The 19,109-nt window shown below is 37.1% G+C and overlaps 1 protein-coding gene across 1 annotated transcript in view; it reads left to right on the top strand.

The window, feature by feature from the left end:
- Positions 1 to 19,109, top strand: part of LOC115628776 (uncharacterized protein CG45076) — a 43,711-nt gene that overhangs the window by 16,437 nt on the left and 8,165 nt on the right. The window contains exons 3-4 of the mRNA XM_030524987.1: positions 3,222 to 3,352; positions 3,478 to 3,645. Coding sequence (XP_030380847.1) covers positions 3,222 to 3,352; positions 3,478 to 3,645 — 299 coding nt within the window. The remainder of the gene's footprint in view (positions 1 to 3,221; positions 3,353 to 3,477; positions 3,646 to 19,109) is intronic.

Genomic DNA, 19,109 nt, shown 5'->3' on the forward strand with positions numbered 1-19,109 from the left:
ATATATATATATATATATATATATATATATATATATATATATATATATATATATATATATATATATATATATATATATATATATATATATTAAGATTTGAAATTAAAAATACAAATATGATTAATATAAAAAAGTCTCAACTTAAAAGATAAGAAAGCCTACAAAAAAGCTGTACAATAACGTCTATAAATGCCCCCGACACGTTGGGGGAATTTTATTTGTCAGTTGGCCAGCTATGCCCCGATTCACAGCCATATGTGGTCAGAGACATTATAGACCTGACAATCTAAACAAATAGTATGTAGAAGAGGAAAATTAATTCTACTTAGGAGCTAATTAGAAAAAGTAAGGAGTAGAAAGAGACAGAGGTAAAGAGGGAGAGAAAGGAAGAGGAAGAGAAAGGGGAAGAGAGAAACAGGGAAAGAGAAAGATGGAACAAGAAAGACAAAAGGAGAAAGAGGGAAATCTCCAACCCGGTGGGGGAAAGTTTTAAGCCAGTCCGGCCAGCTATGCCCCGACTCACAGCAGTATGTGGTCAGAGATTTCCACGGAGATAACTATAAAGAAGAACTTTTATAGAATAAAGAGAGAGTTCTGTTGAAAGTAAATGAGAAAGCTCATTATAATTGGAACAAATGACTCGAAAACGATTGTGCGCAGCGTAATCGGTTGTGCACCTAGACAAGACGAATGGCAAATACGATTAACTAAAGAAGGAAGTTTTATAAGCATCAGTCTGCTAGAGTACGATGGCAAGCGGAGGTTGGGATCCCAGCTTAAACCACGTAGAGCAAAAAGAAGGAATTGCTTCTGAACAGACTCAATACTTTCCTGATGCTTTCTATACTGCGAAGACCAATCGCATGAGCAGTACTCAAGCACGGAGCGTACTGGAGCAGTGTAAAGAAGCTTAGTGGTATAAGGGTCATTAAATTCCTTGGACCAACGTTTAATGAATCCAAGTAATCCCTTGGACTTATTGACAATACTGGATATGTGAAGGTTAAAGTTCAATTTGGAATCAGAAAGAACCCCAAAGTCTTCAACAGTCGATATACGTTGCAATGGCAAGGTAGCGGGGAGGTCATTAATAAATAATGTAAAAAGTAAGGGGCCAAGATGGCTACCTTGAGGCACACCTGATGATGCAAACACGGGCTTAGAAATGTGCGACCTAAGCAAGATCCGTTGGGTCCTATTTTTTAGATAAGACGAAATCCAACTCAAAAAAGCGGAGGGAAATCCTATACGACTTAGCTTAAAGAGCAGAAGATCATGGTTCACAGAGTCAAATGCTTTACTGAAGTCAGTGTAAACGACATCAGTTTGCATTTTTAGAATAAATGCTTCATTTACCAAGGAAGTAAATTCCAGCAAATTGGTCGTAGTAGACCGTCTCTTCATGAATCCATGTTGAGCTGGAGATATGACAGATTTACAGAGGTGCTGCAAAGTGCTGCAAACTATTTTTTCAAATAATTTTGGTATGGCAGACAACTTTGCAATTCCTCTGTAGTTTGAAATATCAGACTTACCACCCTTTTTATAAAGGGAAAAATTGAGGAACCAAGTGACAGATTAAAAAGTTTAAGTAATGGTTGTAAAAGGGAACTAGAACACTCCTTGAGAACACAACTAGGAATGTTGTCTGCTCCAGGAGAGTATGAAGATTTTAAGGATTTGATAGCAGAGAGTAGACAGCTATCAGAAATTATGGGAGCGTAAATAGTGTGGGAAGATGAAATGCTATAAGGATAAGAGGTATTACTAATGGAGACAGAGGAATATGTGAATATGCTTCAGAATCGTTGCTGACTTTTTTGTCACCAAGGAAAAATGACGAAGGAAGGGAAGCAGATTTACGCTTAGAGTTAACGAACTTATAGAATTGTTTAGGGTCCTGTGCAAATTGTATCTTGCATCGGGCAAGGTAATTATTATAACATTGTGAATTAAGGACAGGATTGGATTTCGCTAAAGAGTATTTATAGAAGTCAATAGATAGGCCCGACTGCTTATACTTTTTAAAGCATCTAGATTTAACATTTTTTAAGTTTGAAAGTCTTGGTGAAAACCAAGGAGGTTTTGATGACGCAGACGAAATGACACTTTTTGGGATGCAGGCATCAAATGTTGATGTCAACAGCACTATACAAATAGGACCAATTAGTTGCTGCAATAAGTTCGTTTAGCAAAGAAAAATTTCCTTTGCCAGTCGGGACACCCGATTTTAGCTTTTTTACTTGTTTTTTTAATTTTCTTAATTTTTTTATTTTCTATAATTATTGTAAACATATTTACAGAGTATTTCAAAATACTCTTTTAAAATACTCCGTACCTATGTGTATAATATTCTTATACCCTGTACCCAAAGGGTACAAGGGTATATTCGTTTTGTGCGAGTGTACATGGAACATGCAGAAGGAGGCGTGGCAGACCCCACAAAGTATATATATTCTTCATCAGCATGACAAGCCGAGTCGATATAGCCATGTCCGTCTGTCCGTCTGTCTGTCGGTCTGTCTTTATGAACGCAAGGATCTCAGAAAGTATAGAGCTAGAATAACCAAACTTGGTATACAGATTCTCCTGAGCCCGAGAAAGGACGAGTTTGTTCATTTTTCCCGATGCACCCCCACACTCCCCCACTATTCGCAATTTTCTATAACTCCCTTAATTTTGAACTAAAATTTGGTAGACACATCCAGTTAGTGATTATATATCCGTATACCATTATTCATTATGATAGGGTGATTAGAAAGAAAGTTATAGCCATATAACCAGGCCCAATGCACACATACATACATATGTACAAGTACACCAACACGAATAGACACGATTCTGATGTAAATGTATGTATGCATGTATGGAATATTTTATATTTAATTTAATTAATTAATTAAATTTTTTTAATAATTTTTTTTTTTTTTTTGGTGGGGTGGTACAGGGCAAGATTTGAGCCTGCTCGACTTTAGCACTCCTTTCTTGTTTTTTTTTTTTTAAATTAACATAATTGAGAAAAAACACGAAACGAAATTGTAATAAGACAAGAAATTAATGCTAAGGAATGCTGTTGTGTTTTTATTGCCTTTTTATGCTACCTACCTTTTAACCCTACTGGTACAGGGTATAATAATTGGAGCGTATAGGGTCCCCGCTTATATTATTAGCTATTTAAAATTATATAATAAATTATATATTATTTTATATTCTGTATACAGGTACAGCTATGAGCCAACGTCTCAACTAGCTCTTGATGCGTACGTCGCTAGAATTACAAACCCAGTACGTCACATCGCAAAGGAAGTTCACAACATTTCACATTATCCAAAACCAGCTGTGAAATTTGTAGGTAAGTTTGTGAAATTAGCATTACATTATTTTGATATTTATTGCATTGAATATAGTAATGATCTAAAGTAGTTGTGGTAAACTGAAAACGGTATTAAATACTATTTCTTAAATATTAAATATAAGGTAAAAGTCATCTTGCCTCTGTAAGGATTTGTGGCGATAAATCCTATAACATTAGAAGGCCAATGTACGATTCGGATAAAGTTCGAACCGATATTAATCTCTTATCCTGGTACCTTAGACATCCGACTTCAAAAAATGATAATATTGCCAATGTTTCTGATGGCCAAGGTAAGAGTAAATAATGTAATTGTTTTTAATGCACATGTAAATAAAACCATAAATAAAAATCACATTAATTTATGCCATATAAAAAAGTAACCAACTGCATATGTATGAGTGTCAAAATAACTTGTGTTTTATTAAGTTATAGTATATTAAAAAGGAATAACCCAAATGTATCGATTTCAAAAATAGCTAATATCTGACGAAAAAAATTAAAATTCTGCTCATTCAGTTCCAAGAAAAATTAAAAAAAAAACGTTGAGAGTATCAAAACCAAAAAACCGTCCAATTGAAAAATTCGTATTTATACTCTGTACATGAGATCTATAGTACAATAGTATATAAGGTTTGCTAGAGCTGAAAAAGTAACAGACAGAAGGAGGCGTGGCAGACCCCACAATTATTATATATTCTTGATCAGCATGACAAGCCGAGTCGATATAGCCATGTCTGTCTGTCCGTCCGTATGAACACCTTTACCTCAGAGACTATAAGAGATAGAGACACAAAATTTTGCACAAAGATGCCTTATATGTATACGCTATGCAAGTTTGTTTTATTTTTTTGATTCTCCCCCAACTTCCCCCTATGGGGGTTTTCCCAATTTTCCATTCGTATAATCACCTATATCTCAGAGACTAAAAGACCTAGATTTAGATTAATTTTAGTTCCAGATGCTGTATGTGAATACGCACAAAATGTGTACTTTGAAATTTCCCTCCCTCCCTCCACTTCAACGCAATTTCGAACTCAAACTCAAACCCAGTTAGTGTGTCCGTATGCCAAGTTTAATTATGATAGAACGATTTAGCAGGATCAGTCATTTTTTTAAGTTTTCTTTATTTATCGAATCTTTTCTCTCGGAGTCTTACGATAATTAATTAATCTTTAATTAATTACAATTAAATATTTGAATTACGGCCTTAACTGTTATTGCTGGATTGGGAGGTCTCTTCGCCGGAGTCGTGTATGCCTACCCTGACAAGTTAAATTCTGCGCAAGTCTATTTCGGTGGTTCCCTAGCTGAAGCTGGGACTTTGCTTTCACCTTGGCGATTTCATCTTTAACAGATCCAACAGATCCTGGGTGCACCAGTGATGGTTCTCAGTATCTTCGATTGAGCTCTCTCGATTAACTCTAAATTACTAATGGAACCGTCTCCCCATAGTTCAGAGCTATATGTCCAAATTGGTTTGAGAATTGCAATGTAAAAGAGTACTTTGTACTCCAGTTTTAGTGGTGAACGGACGTTTATAAGCCAATGTAGATTAATAGCTTTTAGTTTCAGTTGATCTCTCTTCGCTTCGACGTGCTTGCGCCAAGTGAGCCGTCTATCCAAATAGACACCAAGGTAAGTTAAATCGTTTTTTTTTTTGGAATATTGATGTTGTTTAGCGACAATGGATGGCAGTATCATCAGCAAATGTCGAAATTGTTATATGACTGTTTGTCGGTATATCTGCTATGTATATGATATACAGTGTCGGTCCAAGCACGCTCCCAGGTTCAATTGGATGTTATTGGGAGAGGAAATCTTTGCATCTAACTGCGAAACTTCTTTGCTGTGGGTATCCAGTATTTTATGGATGTTCTATGGAAGTAATATTTTGATTTTGTGCCATCCAGCCAAACGTGGTCGAAAGCTTGGGCGACATCCAGAAAAACATCGGAGCAATGCTCTCGTTTTTCAAATGCATTTTGTATCTCAGAGATTATTCGGTTGACTTCTTCAGTATGCCACGACACGACTGTTTTGTGAAGTTTATTAGCTGCAATTATTGGAGAGGAGTGCTTTGTCGCCAGTGACATTACAGACACTAAGTCTTCAAATGAGGTACCTATGTCATCTTTACAATTAATGTTTGGGCAGCCGTCAATATGGGAACTTGCTTCCTGTATTTAAGCCAATCTGTTTCTCTAGAAGTTAAAAAGTGTGGGCGCTCCGAGTACTGTGGGTGGTCATAAAGATGAAGAAAGATTAGCGAGTGATCCGATGATAGATCTGTTAAGTGCTCCACACAAATCTGAGCCTGTGGCACTCTTCTTGTAACAGCAAAATAAATCAAGTCTGGTTGCTTCTTTGGATCTGTGGGCCAATACGTAGGCCAGCCCGGAGAAATAAAGTCAAGCTTGTTTCGTGATGTTATTATAGCGTTATATAGTTGTCTTCATTTTGGGTTGATGAGTGGGGATCCCCAATGTGTGTGTTTGGAATTGTAGTCACAAGCTGCTTTGTATTTCGATATGAATTCTTGTGGCCTGTAGATAAGTTGTAGCCAATGATGGCAACGGATAGTACCTGATGCGACGCTTTATCAGGATTCCAGTACCTCCATTAGCCCTACCATCGGGATGATTGGTCGCATAGAAGTTGTAGCCATTGAGATGAAAAAAGTTTGTGTTTGTTAGGTGAATTGTAAATTGGGTGAACTTCGTTTTTATTTATAGGCATAGTCAGGTGTCAGTTCTATCTTGAACATTGGTTGGGGAATTTTATTTCTATTTATTATGTTCATTGCCATTTTGACTTCAAAGCCCTTATCTTTAAGTCCATCTTTTATCTCGCTGACTGGAACCATTTGCCCGATTCATTTGATAACCACTTGTAATCCCTTGCTACTTTCAAGTTGGTAGGTGTAGTAGTTCATCTTTTCATCGTCGAGGTATTTGACCAGTGATCGATAGGTATTTTCATCATTGACTTGTATTTTACTTTCTTTTATGCTACCCCTGTTTTTATAGACGTAACATAGAATTTGTTTTTTGTGTTTTTTGCTGTTTTAGTTATTTTGGGTGCGTTGTTTTTCTTAGTCGCTTGTGGGCTTCGTTTTCGTTAAATTTGCACATAGCGATCGAGCCCAGTCTGTATTACCGCTGATGTCTGGGGGAGGTCGCAGTGAGTTGACAATACCGGGCGCAGAGAGATTGCTGTTGTTGTTGTTATAGTTGTCGTTGTCGAAGTCGAATACAAAGTTGAAAGCGAGGGCATTGTACTGGTAGTCGTTGTTATCAGTATTCACTGGAAATGACAGTCGGGGTCTGGAGACGGACACTGCATACACTGCATACGGCCCTCCATAACCCACTGTGCAATGTGCTGGGTGAGCTTATTATCGCAGGAGCGAGAGTGCGTTCTCTTTCCGAATAAGCTTGCAGTACGCGTTGTTACGAAGTGACGAAAGTCGACGTTCGTCTTGTTTTTGTAGTTCGTTTGCCTTAGTTTTAATTACAATATATAGTATGATCAATTTACCCTGAGCGTCTTTTCGCGAATTAATTTGGTTAATTTGGCGTTAATTGCACTATATTTTTAACACACGGCGAAGCGAAATAAAAATACGTCCGACATCTACGACATAAATTAATAATAATTATATATCCATAAATATAATTGCCAAGCGCTGCCCGCAGCTGTTGTTGATGCTGGTGCTTTGGTGGACTGCAAACATGCTCACACAGACACGAATAGGCGCGCATAGACATTCCTGCACTCACATAGACGCAATTGCTATGTATATGTGCAATTATACACCCTTTACGTGAGTTGAAATACCGAGATAGGTAAAATTTATCAAATTTTTATTTTTATATTCTTAATTTTTGAAATTTCTATAATTATTCTAAGCATATGTACAGAGTATTTCAAAGTCGGCATACCCGACTTTAGCTTTTGTACTTGTTTTTATATAAAGTTTGAAGTACATTTTTCCACCTTTGAATTTTTCAAAACTACTCTCCTCCAAGTTTCCAATTAGCCAGTCAGGACAAACTGTTTTATATCTCACAATATTTTAAATGCTGTGTCTTCAAAAGAAACCTCGATATTTGAATCTAGTGACCAGCGTTAAAAACAAGTAAAAAAGCTAAAGTCGGGGGTTCCGACTTTGAAATACTCTGTACATATGTTTACAATAATTATAGAAGATAAAAAAAATTAAGAAAATTAAAAAAAAAAAAATTTTGTTCGATTTTACCTTTCTCGGTATTCGAACTCACGTAAAGGGTGTATAATTGCACATTTACATAGCAATTGCGGTTGTATGAGTGTATGTATGCCTATGCGCATCTATTCGTGTCTGTGTAAACATGTGTGCAGTCAACCAAAGCACCAGCATCAACAACAGCCGCGGGCAGCGCTTGAGCAGCGCTGCAGCAGCAAATATATTTATGACTGTAACTTCTTGTTAAATCGGTCTATCATAGTGAAACTTGGCATACGGACACATAATTACTAACTGGGGGAATTCGTCAATTTTGAGTTCAAAATTCCAAGAATTACGGGAGTTAGATTTTCGATTTTCGCGAGAAAGGAGGGAGGGAGGGAAATTCCAAAATAAACATTTTCTGCGTATTCACACAAGGCATCTTGGACTAAAATTTGGTGTTCCTAGGTCTTATAGTCTCCGAGATATAGGCGATAATACGAATGGAAAATCGGGAAAACCCCCATAGGGGGGAAGTGGGGGGAAAATCAAAAAAATAAAACAAACTCGTATAGAATACATACATAAGGCATCTTTGTGCAAAATTTGGTGTCTCTAGCTCTTATAATCTCTGAGATCCAGGTGTTCATACGGACGGACAGACGGACAGTCGGACAGGCGGACGGACAGACAGACAGGGCTAGATCGACTCGTCTCGTCATGCTGATCAAGAATATATATACTTTGTGGGGTCTGCCACGCCTCCTTCTGCCTGTTACATTTTTCAGCTCCCGCAAACCTAATATACTTCTGTACATTTCATGTACAGAGTATAACAAGTAAAAAAGCTAAAGTCGGGTGTCCCGACTTTGAAATACTCTGTACATATGTTTACAATAATTATAGAAAAACAAGATAGAACGCTACAGTCGAGCAAGCCCGACAGTAAAATAGCCTGTACTCTCTATAAAAAGGAAAAATTAAAAAAAAAAAAAATTTTTTTAAATTAAATTATTAAAAAAAATGATTGAATTAATTAATTAATTAAATTAAATTAGAATACATGTTTATGTTCAGTTTTAACAGCATACATTTACATCACGTACCTATGCGTGTTTATATGCGTGTATGTATGCAGCACAAAGTTGAACCAAAGCAGCAACAACAACAACAGCTGCGGGCAGCGCTGCCGACAGAGCTGCAGGCAGCGCATGAGCAGCGATTTTACTTATGACTACAACTTTCTTCAGAATTGACCTATCATGATGAAATTTGGCACACGGACACATTAGTAGTAACTGGATGTACCTACCAAAATTGATTTTAAAATTCCGAGAATTACGAAAGTTATAAGAAAAAACACGAATTGCGGGGGAATGGGGGGGGTGTATCAGAAAAAATAAACAAACTCGATCTGCCTAGGGCTTATAGGAACCTTGATACCAATTTTGGTTATCCTAGCTTTTGTACTTACTGAGATCCTTGCGCTCATACAGACAGACGGACAGACGGTCAGACGGACATGGCTATATCGACTCGTCTTCCCATCCTGATCAAGAATATATATACTTTGTGGGGTCTGCCACGCCTCCTTCTGTGTGTTACATACATGCGCACAAAACTAGTATAGCCTTTCACCCTTTGGGTACAGGCTATAAAAATAAGAAAATTTAAAAAAATTTGATCGATTTTACCTTTCTCGGTATTCGAACTCACGTAAAGGGTATATAATTGCACATTTATATAGCAATTGCGTCTGTGTGAGCGTATGTATGTTTATGCGCGTCTATTTGTGTCTGTGTAAGCATTTTCGCAGTCAACTAAACAGCAACATCAACAACAGCCGCGGGCAGCGCTTGGGCAGCGCTTCAGCAGCAAATATATTTATGGCTATAACTTCTTGTTAAATCGGTCTATCATAGTGAAACTTGGCATACGGACACATAATAACTAACTGGGGGTATTTGCAAAATTTTAGTTCGAAATTCCAAGAATTACGGGAGTTAGATAAAATTAGAAAAAAAGTAAATTTACAACATTTGTTGACAGTATTTTTTATACTCTGTACATGAAATGTACAAGAGTATATTAGGTTTGCGCGAGCTGAAAAATGTAACAGGCAGAAGGAGGCGTGTCAGACCCCACAAAGTATATATATTCTTGATCAGCATGACGAGACGAGTCGATCTAGCCCTGTCTGTCTGTCCGTCCGTCTGTCCGTCCGTATGAACACCTGGATCTCAGAGACTATAAGAGATAGAGACACCAAATTTTGCACAAAGAAGCCTTATGTGTGTATTTTATACGAGTTTGTTTTATTTTTTTGATTTTTCCCCCCACTTCCCCCCTATGGGGGTTTTTCGTAACGCTGTTCGTATAATCGCCTATATCTTGGAGACTATAAGACCTAGGAACACCAAATTTTAGTCCAAGATGCCTTGTGTGAATACGAAGAAATTGTATATTTTGGAATTTCCCTCCCTTCCCCCTCTCCACCGCAAATGCGATTTTCTCTAACTCCCGTAATTGCTGTTGCTGTTTAGTTGACTGCGAAAATGCTTACACAGACACAAATAGATGCGCATAAACATACATACACTCACATAGACGCAATTGCTTTGTATATGTGCAATTATATACCCTTTACTTGAGTTCGAATACCGAGAAAGGTAAAATCGATCCAATTTTTTTAAACTTTCTTATTTTTTTTCTATAATTATTGTAAACATATGTACAGAGTATTTCAAAGTCGGGACACCCGACTTTAGCTTTTTTACTTGTTTAAGTTACGTTCCACACATTGATTTTAATACTGTAATAACACTGAGGTAAGGGTAGAAACCAGGGTTCGTAAAATGTGCTCGCAACCCGTTTGGGCCCGCGAGAAATTCTGCTGCGGGTTTTTTCGGGTCGCTGCCGACAGAGGCGGCGGGTACGATCGGGTCGTCTGGCAGAGGTAACGGGTCGTGCGGGTACGCCGTGCTTCGCCGCGGGTCGCTGCCGACAGCAGCAGTGTCGTACGAGCCGGTTTGCAGTAGCAGAGCGCTCGTTCGTGGTAGGCAGGCATATGTACATATGTATGTGTGATGTGTGAAATTTGTATGATGGTATGCTTGTGTGTATATATTTTTTTAAGGTGAAATGTGCGCGATCTCTTTCACTCTGTACCTGCTGCCTACTCCGTTTCAGCTTGACGCAGCTGTTTTGCCTACGTTTGCACAGTGGTACCTGATACTATTTTTAAGGATCCGTGGCGTTGCAACTTGGCGTAATTTAAAGGGACTTTTTTACCTATATACTCCTATACCAATAAAACCTACAGTCAATTCGTATACTTCATTCACATAACATATTTTAGTAACAAGTTTATTTATTTGCAAATGATCTTTTTATTTCCTATAGCCAAAAAAATCGAAAGACATTCATTCAGAAATCTAGTATCAGGTACCACTATGCAAACGCAGACAAATCTGCTGAGTGAGGCTATAAGGGATGAAATGCATCGCGCACATTTTACCTTGAAATATATACACACAAGCATACCATCATACAAATTTCACACATATATATGACGACCCGATCGTACCCGCGGCCTCTGTCGGCAGCGACCCGAAAATACCCGCGGCAGAATTTCTCGCGGGCCCGAACGGGTTTTGCCCGCATTTTACGAACCCTGGTAGAAACAAAGTAATTAACAATTTTTTTTTAGATTTTTGTGTGTTTTGTGCAGATTATAAGTATGTATTAGAACTCATTTCAACTCATTTGTCACTAAAATAACGATTTGGCTGTTGCATGTTGAATTGTTTTATATATGGTCTTTCTATAACATAATCTGTTTACGATTGATTGATTCTTTGCAGTTGAAGCTATTGAAGTTGGGTCCTAAATGATAACAAGCCTGAAAATTTGATATGGATATACAATTCTATCTATTTAATAAGCTTAATTTAAACACCTTTGGTATCATTTCAAAGCCGACATACAAGTATACGAGTATGTATCATGAACGGAAGATAACTATTCACTCCAGCTTACCCTTCAGAAAGAAAAATTTAAATACTTCAGATACTAATACTTGAGATTCTAACAGCTATATTTATTATATTTATTGTGTCTTTTTATTCATGTGTCTTTTTACACTAAAAATGCCAAATGTATATAATTTCTTACTTTTACTAAAAGAAATAACAGACACATACATATACACGAGTATATGACCATTTTTATTTATTGTAATTCAGTCTTTTTTAACTGTACTGTTTTTTATTATGTATATGTAAATTAATTCGATGTATTTAAAAGAATATACAAATCTTTACGTTCCTTTTTTGATTTCGACTGTTTAATTTTGGGAGGGAAATATGTACTAAATGTATATTCATTTAAAAGGAATATTCTAGGAAGCATTTCCGACCCCATAAAGTATATATATTCTTGATCAGCATAACGAGAGAAATCATTCTAGACATGTCCGATCGTCTATCTTTATGGATTAAACATAATTTTTTAATGTTTTTATACTCTGTACATAAAATTTACAAGAGTATATTAGGTTTGCGGGAGCTGAAAATGTAACAGGCAGAAGGAGGCGTGACAGACCCCACAAAGTATATATATTCTTGATCAGCATGACCAGACGAGTCGATCTAGCCCTGTCTGTCTGTCTGTCCGTATGAACCCTGGATCTCAGAGACTATGAGAGGTAGAGACACCAAACCTTGCACAAAGATGCGTTATGTGTGCAAGTTTGTTTTATTTTTTTTATTTTTCCCCCTATGGAGGTTTTCCCGATTTTCCATTCGTTTAATCGTATATCTCAGAGACTACAAAACCTAGGAACACCATATTTTAGTCCCACATGCCCACGCAGAAAATGTGCATTTTGGAATTTCCCTCCCTCCCCCCTCTCCCATGCAAATCGCGATCTCTAACTCGACAAATACCCCCAGCTAGTAATTATGTGTCCGTATGCCAAGTTTCATCATGATAGACCGATTTAACAAGAAGTTATAGCCATAAACATATTTGCTGCTGAAGCGCTGCCCACGGCTGTTGTTGATGCTGGTGCTTGGGTTGACTGCCAACATGCTTACACAGACACGAATATACGAGCATAAACATACATACACTCACATAGACGAAATTGCTTTGTATATGTGCAATTATACACCCTTTACGTGAGTTCGAATACCAAAAGAGGTAAAATTTATCGAAATGTTTTTATTCCCTGTACCCGTAGGGTAAAAAGGGTATATTAGGTTTGTGCAAAGTATGTAGCATGCAGAAGGAAGCATCTCCGACCCCATAAAGTAAATATATTCTAAATCAGCATGGTGAGAGATCGATCTAGACATGTCCGTCCGTCAGTCCGTCTGGATGAACGCGAGGATCTCATAAACTATAAAAGCTAGAATAACTAAAGTTAGTATCCAGATTCTCCTATGTCCGAGAAAGGACGAGTTTATTTTATTTTTTGGAATTTTCCCCCCCTTCCCCCGCTACAGAGTTTCGGGAATACCGTCCACATTTAAAAAGTAACATTAACCAAACTTTGCACACATAATTAATACATAATAGTCTACTTTAGTTTCAAATCGGTTATTTCTAAGAAAAGTTATTAGCGTAACAAATTCTCTACAGTACAACCCCCACAAACTCCAGCAACAAGTTCGCTTTTTTTCTTCCTCCTTTTATACCCTGTACCCGTAGGGTAAAAAGGGTATATTATTATACCCTGTACCCGTAGGGTAAAAAGGGTATATTATTATACCCTGTACCCGTAGGGTAAAAAGGGTATATTATTATACCCGTAGGGTAAAAAGGGTATATAAGGTTTGTGCAAAGTATGTAACATGCAGAAGGAAGCATCTTTGACCCCATAAAGTATATATATTCTGAATCAGCATGACGAGAGAAATCGATCTAGACATGTCCGTCCGCCTGTCAGTCTGTCCGTATATCTGGATAAACGCAAGGATCTCAGAAACTATAAAAGCTAGAATAACCAAAGTTGGTATCCAGATTCTCCTGTGTCCGAGAAAGGATGAGTTTATTTTATTTTTGGAATTTTCCAACCTTCCCCCTCTACAGAATTTCGTTAATACCGTCCACATTTCAAAAGTTACATTAACCAAACTTTGCATACGTAATTCATACATAATAGTCTACCTTTTTTTTAAATTTCATCTAAATCGGTTAATTTTAAGAAAAGTTATTAGCGAAACAAATTGTCTACAGTACAACCCCCCCAAACTGCAGCAACAAGTTCGCTCTTCTTCTTCCTCTTTTTACTTCTGCTATGGGCGCATATAACTCAGTGACGGAAGTTTACCTGGGTACAGGGTATTTCACTGTCGGGCTTGCTCGACTGTAGCGTTCTCTCTTGTTAACATTATACGAGTCCATATAGCCCTGTCTGTTTGTGGGTCTGTGGGTCTGTGGTCTCAATTAGCTCTCCCATATGTTTAAACACGCATCAGCTCCGCGCGCGCTTCAAATGTAATATATAATTGGGCTGCCAGTGCCAAACAAATATAAATAATATAATTAATAGTGTTCATAAATATATGCAACGACAATAATGTCAATATGCCAATGTGTTAATGTGTCGCAAATTTGCGAAATAAATACAGTTTAATAAATATTTGAATATTTCTAGCAGTGAATTATTAAATTAATTACTGCTTCTCAATTATATCGGTGAGTCTGTTCTGACTTAAATTGTTTAATTAATATTTTTCCATTGTTAAATTGTGTGTGTGTGTGTGTATGTGTGTCGAGCCGGCTGTCCTGCCGGTCTGCATGCATACACACACTCATACATACATGCATATATATAAATATAATAATGCGCATACATATTAGCTGAAATAAATCAAAATTAAATCAATTATACTTACCATCTGCCATAGCTAAAGAATTTTAATAAATAAAATAGGGAATTTTGTTCATTTAAATAAATTAATAATACATATGTATATAAAAAATCATATACATATACATACACTGAAATTGGCATTGGCTTGGCTGGCGTTGGCAACAAGGGCGACAGCGTCATTTATATAGCGTCCGTTAATATACTTTCCTTCACTCTGTCCTTTATCACTTTGTCGCGTGTCCGTTGTCCGCTTATTTTTCTCTGATATTTACATTATATTTACCCACTGTATGTTTACAATGCAGTAATCGGCAATTGCAGCACACACCATTTATACTGATGTCTACCATTACACATATTCAAGCATATTAAAAAACGATCTCTTCATTATGGTTTTGTTTTGTTTGTCTTTTTACCTGCTCACACCAATAGCGCATACATTCTTTCAGCTATTTCAGTCCCTCATAATAGAAATATGCTCTCTGCTGCTGCTGCTGATGCTGCTGCTGCTGCTCTCTGCCTCTGCCTTTGCCTTTGCCTCTGCTACATTCCTTTTGTTTCTCATTTATTAAAATCAGTCTCAATTAGCTCTCCCATATGTTTAAACACGCATCAGCTCCGCGCGCGCTTCAAATGTAATATATAATTGGGCTGCCAGTGCCAAACAAATATAAATAATATAATTAATAGTGTTCATAAATATATGCAACGACAATAATGTCAATATGCCAATGTGTTAATGTGTCGCAAATTTGCGAAATAAATACAGTTTAATAAATATTTGAATATTTCTAGCAGTGAATTATTAAATTAATTACTGCTTCTCAATTATATCGGTGAGTCTGTTCTGACTTAAATTGTTTAATTAATATTTTTCCATTGTTAAATTGTGTGTGTGTGTGTGTATGTGTGTCGAGCCGGCTGTCCTGCCGGTCTGCATGCATACACACACTCATACATACATGCATATATATAAATATAATAATGCGCATACATATTAGCTGAAATAAATCAAAATTAAATCAATTATACTTACCATCTGCCATAGCTAAAGAATTTTAATAAATAAAATAGGGAATTTTGTTCATTTAAATAAATTAATAATACATATGTATATAAAAAATCATATACATATACATACACTGAAATTGGCATTGGCTTGGCTGGCGTTGGCAACAAGGGCGACAGCGTCATTTATATAGCGTCCGTTAATATACTTTCCTTCACTCTGTCCTTTATCACTTTGTCGCGTGTCCGTTGTCCGCTTATTTTTCTCTGATATTTACATTATATTTACCCACTGTATGTTTACAATGCAGTAATCGGCAATTGCAGCACACACCATTTATACTGATGTCTACCATTACACATATTCAAGCATATTAAAAAACGATCTCTTCATTATGGTTTTGTTTTGTTTGTCTTTTTACCTGCTCACACCAATAGCGCATACATTCTTTCAGCTATTTCAGTCCCTCATAATAGAAATATGCTCTCTGCTGCTGCTGCTGCTGCTGATGCTGCTGCTGCTGCTCTCTGCCTCTGCCTTTGCCTTTGCCTCTGCTACATTCCTTTTGTTTCTCATTTATTAAAATCAGTCTCAATTAGCTCTCCCATATGTTTAAACACGCATCAGCTCCGCGCGCGCTTCAAATGTAATATATAATTGGGCTGCCAGTGCCAAACAAATATAAATAATATAATTAATAGTGTTCATAAATATATGCAACGACAATAATGTCAATATGCCAATGTGTTAATGTGTCGCAAATTTGCGAAATAAATACAGTTTAATAAATATTTGAATATTTCTAGCAGTGAATTATTAAATTAATTACTGCTTCTCAATTATATCGTTGAGTCTGTTCTGACTTAAATTGTTTAATTAATATTTTTCCATTGTTAAATTGTGTGTGTGTGTGTGTATGTGTGTCGAGCCGGCTGTCCTGCCGGTCTGCATGCATACACACACTCATACATACATGCATATATATAAATATAATAATGCGCATACATATTAGCTGAAATAAATCAAAATTAAATCAATTATACTTACCATCTGCCATAGCCAAAGAATTTTAATAAATAAAATAGGGAATTTTGTTCATTTAAATAAATTAATAATACATATGTATATAAAAAATCATATACATATACATACACTGAAATTGGCATTGGCTTGGCTGGCGTTGGCAACAAGGGCGACAGCGTCATTTATATAGCGTCCGTTAATATACTTTCCTTCACTCTGTCCTTTATCACTTTGTCGCGTGTCCGTTGTCCGCTTATTTTTCTCTGATATTTACATTATATTTACCCACTGTATGTTTACAATGCAGTGAACTGTCTGTCTAAAATCCATTTAAATGTTTTGAAATATAATTGGTCAGAGTCATGATTACTAATGCTGCAACATGTGTTTGTGTTGTAGTGGTCTTGACTCTTACGGATAGGAATACAACATGCATGCGGTTATCCGCACTTATGCACCCTTCCCCCCCCTCCCCCCTCCCACACTCCTAAAAACCTATATAAAAACCTCCTAACTGAGAAATTCCCAGTATAAACAATAGAACTCTTTTAGAGTCACCCTTCCATCTGAAATAAATCCTGTGCTGCCAAATGCTAACCTGCTGTTGCTCCTAGCCCATATGAGGTATAGAACACTAGCGGATAGCATTTTTTAAACTAACTAACAATTCCTTTGAGAAACTCTGGCCTGCGGGACAGAGTTTCTCAAAGAGATAGCTCCTCCCTTCCGCCTTATTTCCCTTACACTAATACATTATTACCACTTGTGTACTTTGGTCTTAAAAGGCTGAAATATGCAAGTTAGTCGTATTAAACAAAGGACTAAGTCCTAGTGAAAAATGAAATAATCTAAATGAATACTGTAATAAGCCAACTGAATTACTGAAATAAATAACATTGATGCCTAAAAAACACGACTGACTACATTAAATATTTACTTTGAATATACTTACGTTCAACTCTGAACACAATCAGTTGCAAAACTAGCAACTATTAACACTCAGAGATTGCTGGCCATTGCCTAATCTCAACCTATCTGAAATAAATCATAATGAGAGGCCTAGAGCCACATTCCTATGCCACTAACCCAATCAAAATAACCAGTGACACCCAAAAATTTACCCTACCTGAAATAAGCATTAAAATAAAAATAGTTAGACCAAGGAAGCCATACTAAAACACTGCTCTGCTGCCCAAGCATCAGTGCGGCGGTATGGCTGATCTGGCCTCTAGCCTTCCCAGTGCTGCCTGAAATACTCACGTGCTGACCCGATGCACTCCAAAACCTGATCCTAACACCAGGCTTTTGGGGAAGAAGTGGGTCTCATGTTACTAAACCCGTGATTGTTCTCCTGCAACCGACGGATAAAGCTCAAACTAAGAGTTACATGCCGCGATAACCATCCGAATGGGCACCCGAAACCAAGAAAAAAAAAAAAAAAAAAAAAAAACATTAACCAAACTTTGCACACATAATACATAATAGTCTACTTTTGTTTCTGATTTCATCTAAATCGGTTAATGCTAAGAAAAGTTATTAGCGAAACAAATTCTCTACAGTACAACCCCCCCAAACAAGTTCGCTCTTCTTCTTCCTCTTTTTATACCCTGTACCCGTAGGGTAAAAAGGGTATATTAGGTTTGTGCAAAGTATGTAACATACAGAAGGAAGCATCTCCGACCCCATAAAGTATATATATTCTTGATCAGCATGACGAGAGAAATCGATCTAGACATGTCCGTCCGTCTGTCCGTCTGGATGAACGCGAGGATCTCAGAAACTATAAGAGCTAGAATAACCAAAGTTGGCATCCAGATTCTCCTAGGTCCGAGTAAGGACGAGTTTATTTTATTTTTTTTAATTTCCCCCCCCTTCCCCCGCTACAGAATTTCGTCGATAGCGTCCACATTTCAAATGCTACCTAAACCAAACTTTGCACACATAATTTATATATAATTGTCTACTGTTGTTCAAAATTTTATTCAATTCGGTCAATTCTAAGTTATTAGCAAAACAAATTCTCGCCAGTACAACCCCCCCAAACTGCAGCAACAAGTTCGCTCTTCTTCTTCCTCTTTTTGCTGCTGCTATGGGCGCATATAACTCAGTGACGGAAGTTTACATGGGTACAGGGTATTACACTGTCGGGCTTGCTCGACTGTAGCGTTCTCTCTTGTTACTTCTGCTATGGGCGCATATAACTCAGGGACGGAAGTTTACCTGGGTACAGGGTATTTCACTTTCGGGCTTGCTCGACTGTAGCGTTCTCTCTTGATTTTTTTTAATTTTAAGGAAAAAGAGATCAATAATATATAGACTAGAGATGGGCATGGGCTGGCTATTTTCGGCCCGACACGACACGGCCACGAAATGAACTCTTGCAAACACGCACGCGCACGCACGTCGAAAATATTTTTAAACACGGCCCAACACCTGTTATAACCATTACATGTAAAAACGAAAAATATATACTCATCTTTATTTGAGCTAAAAGAAGCCAAGCTCGTCCCTTATTTAAAATTGCTCCAGAAGTGGAAAAAACTCGTTCACTTGTTTAAAAAGTTGTCAGGGATATTGACAATATGTCTTGATATTTGCCTTAGCAATTCCACTTTTTTTTTACTTTTTTCCGGTA

Source organism: Scaptodrosophila lebanonensis, unplaced genomic scaffold, assembly GCF_003285725.1.
Source record: "Scaptodrosophila lebanonensis strain 11010-0011.00,11010-0021.00 unplaced genomic scaffold, SlebRS2 tig00000126-arrow-arrow-pilon, whole genome shotgun sequence".
Classification (NCBI taxonomy): Eukaryota; Metazoa; Arthropoda; class Insecta; order Diptera; family Drosophilidae; genus Scaptodrosophila; species Scaptodrosophila lebanonensis.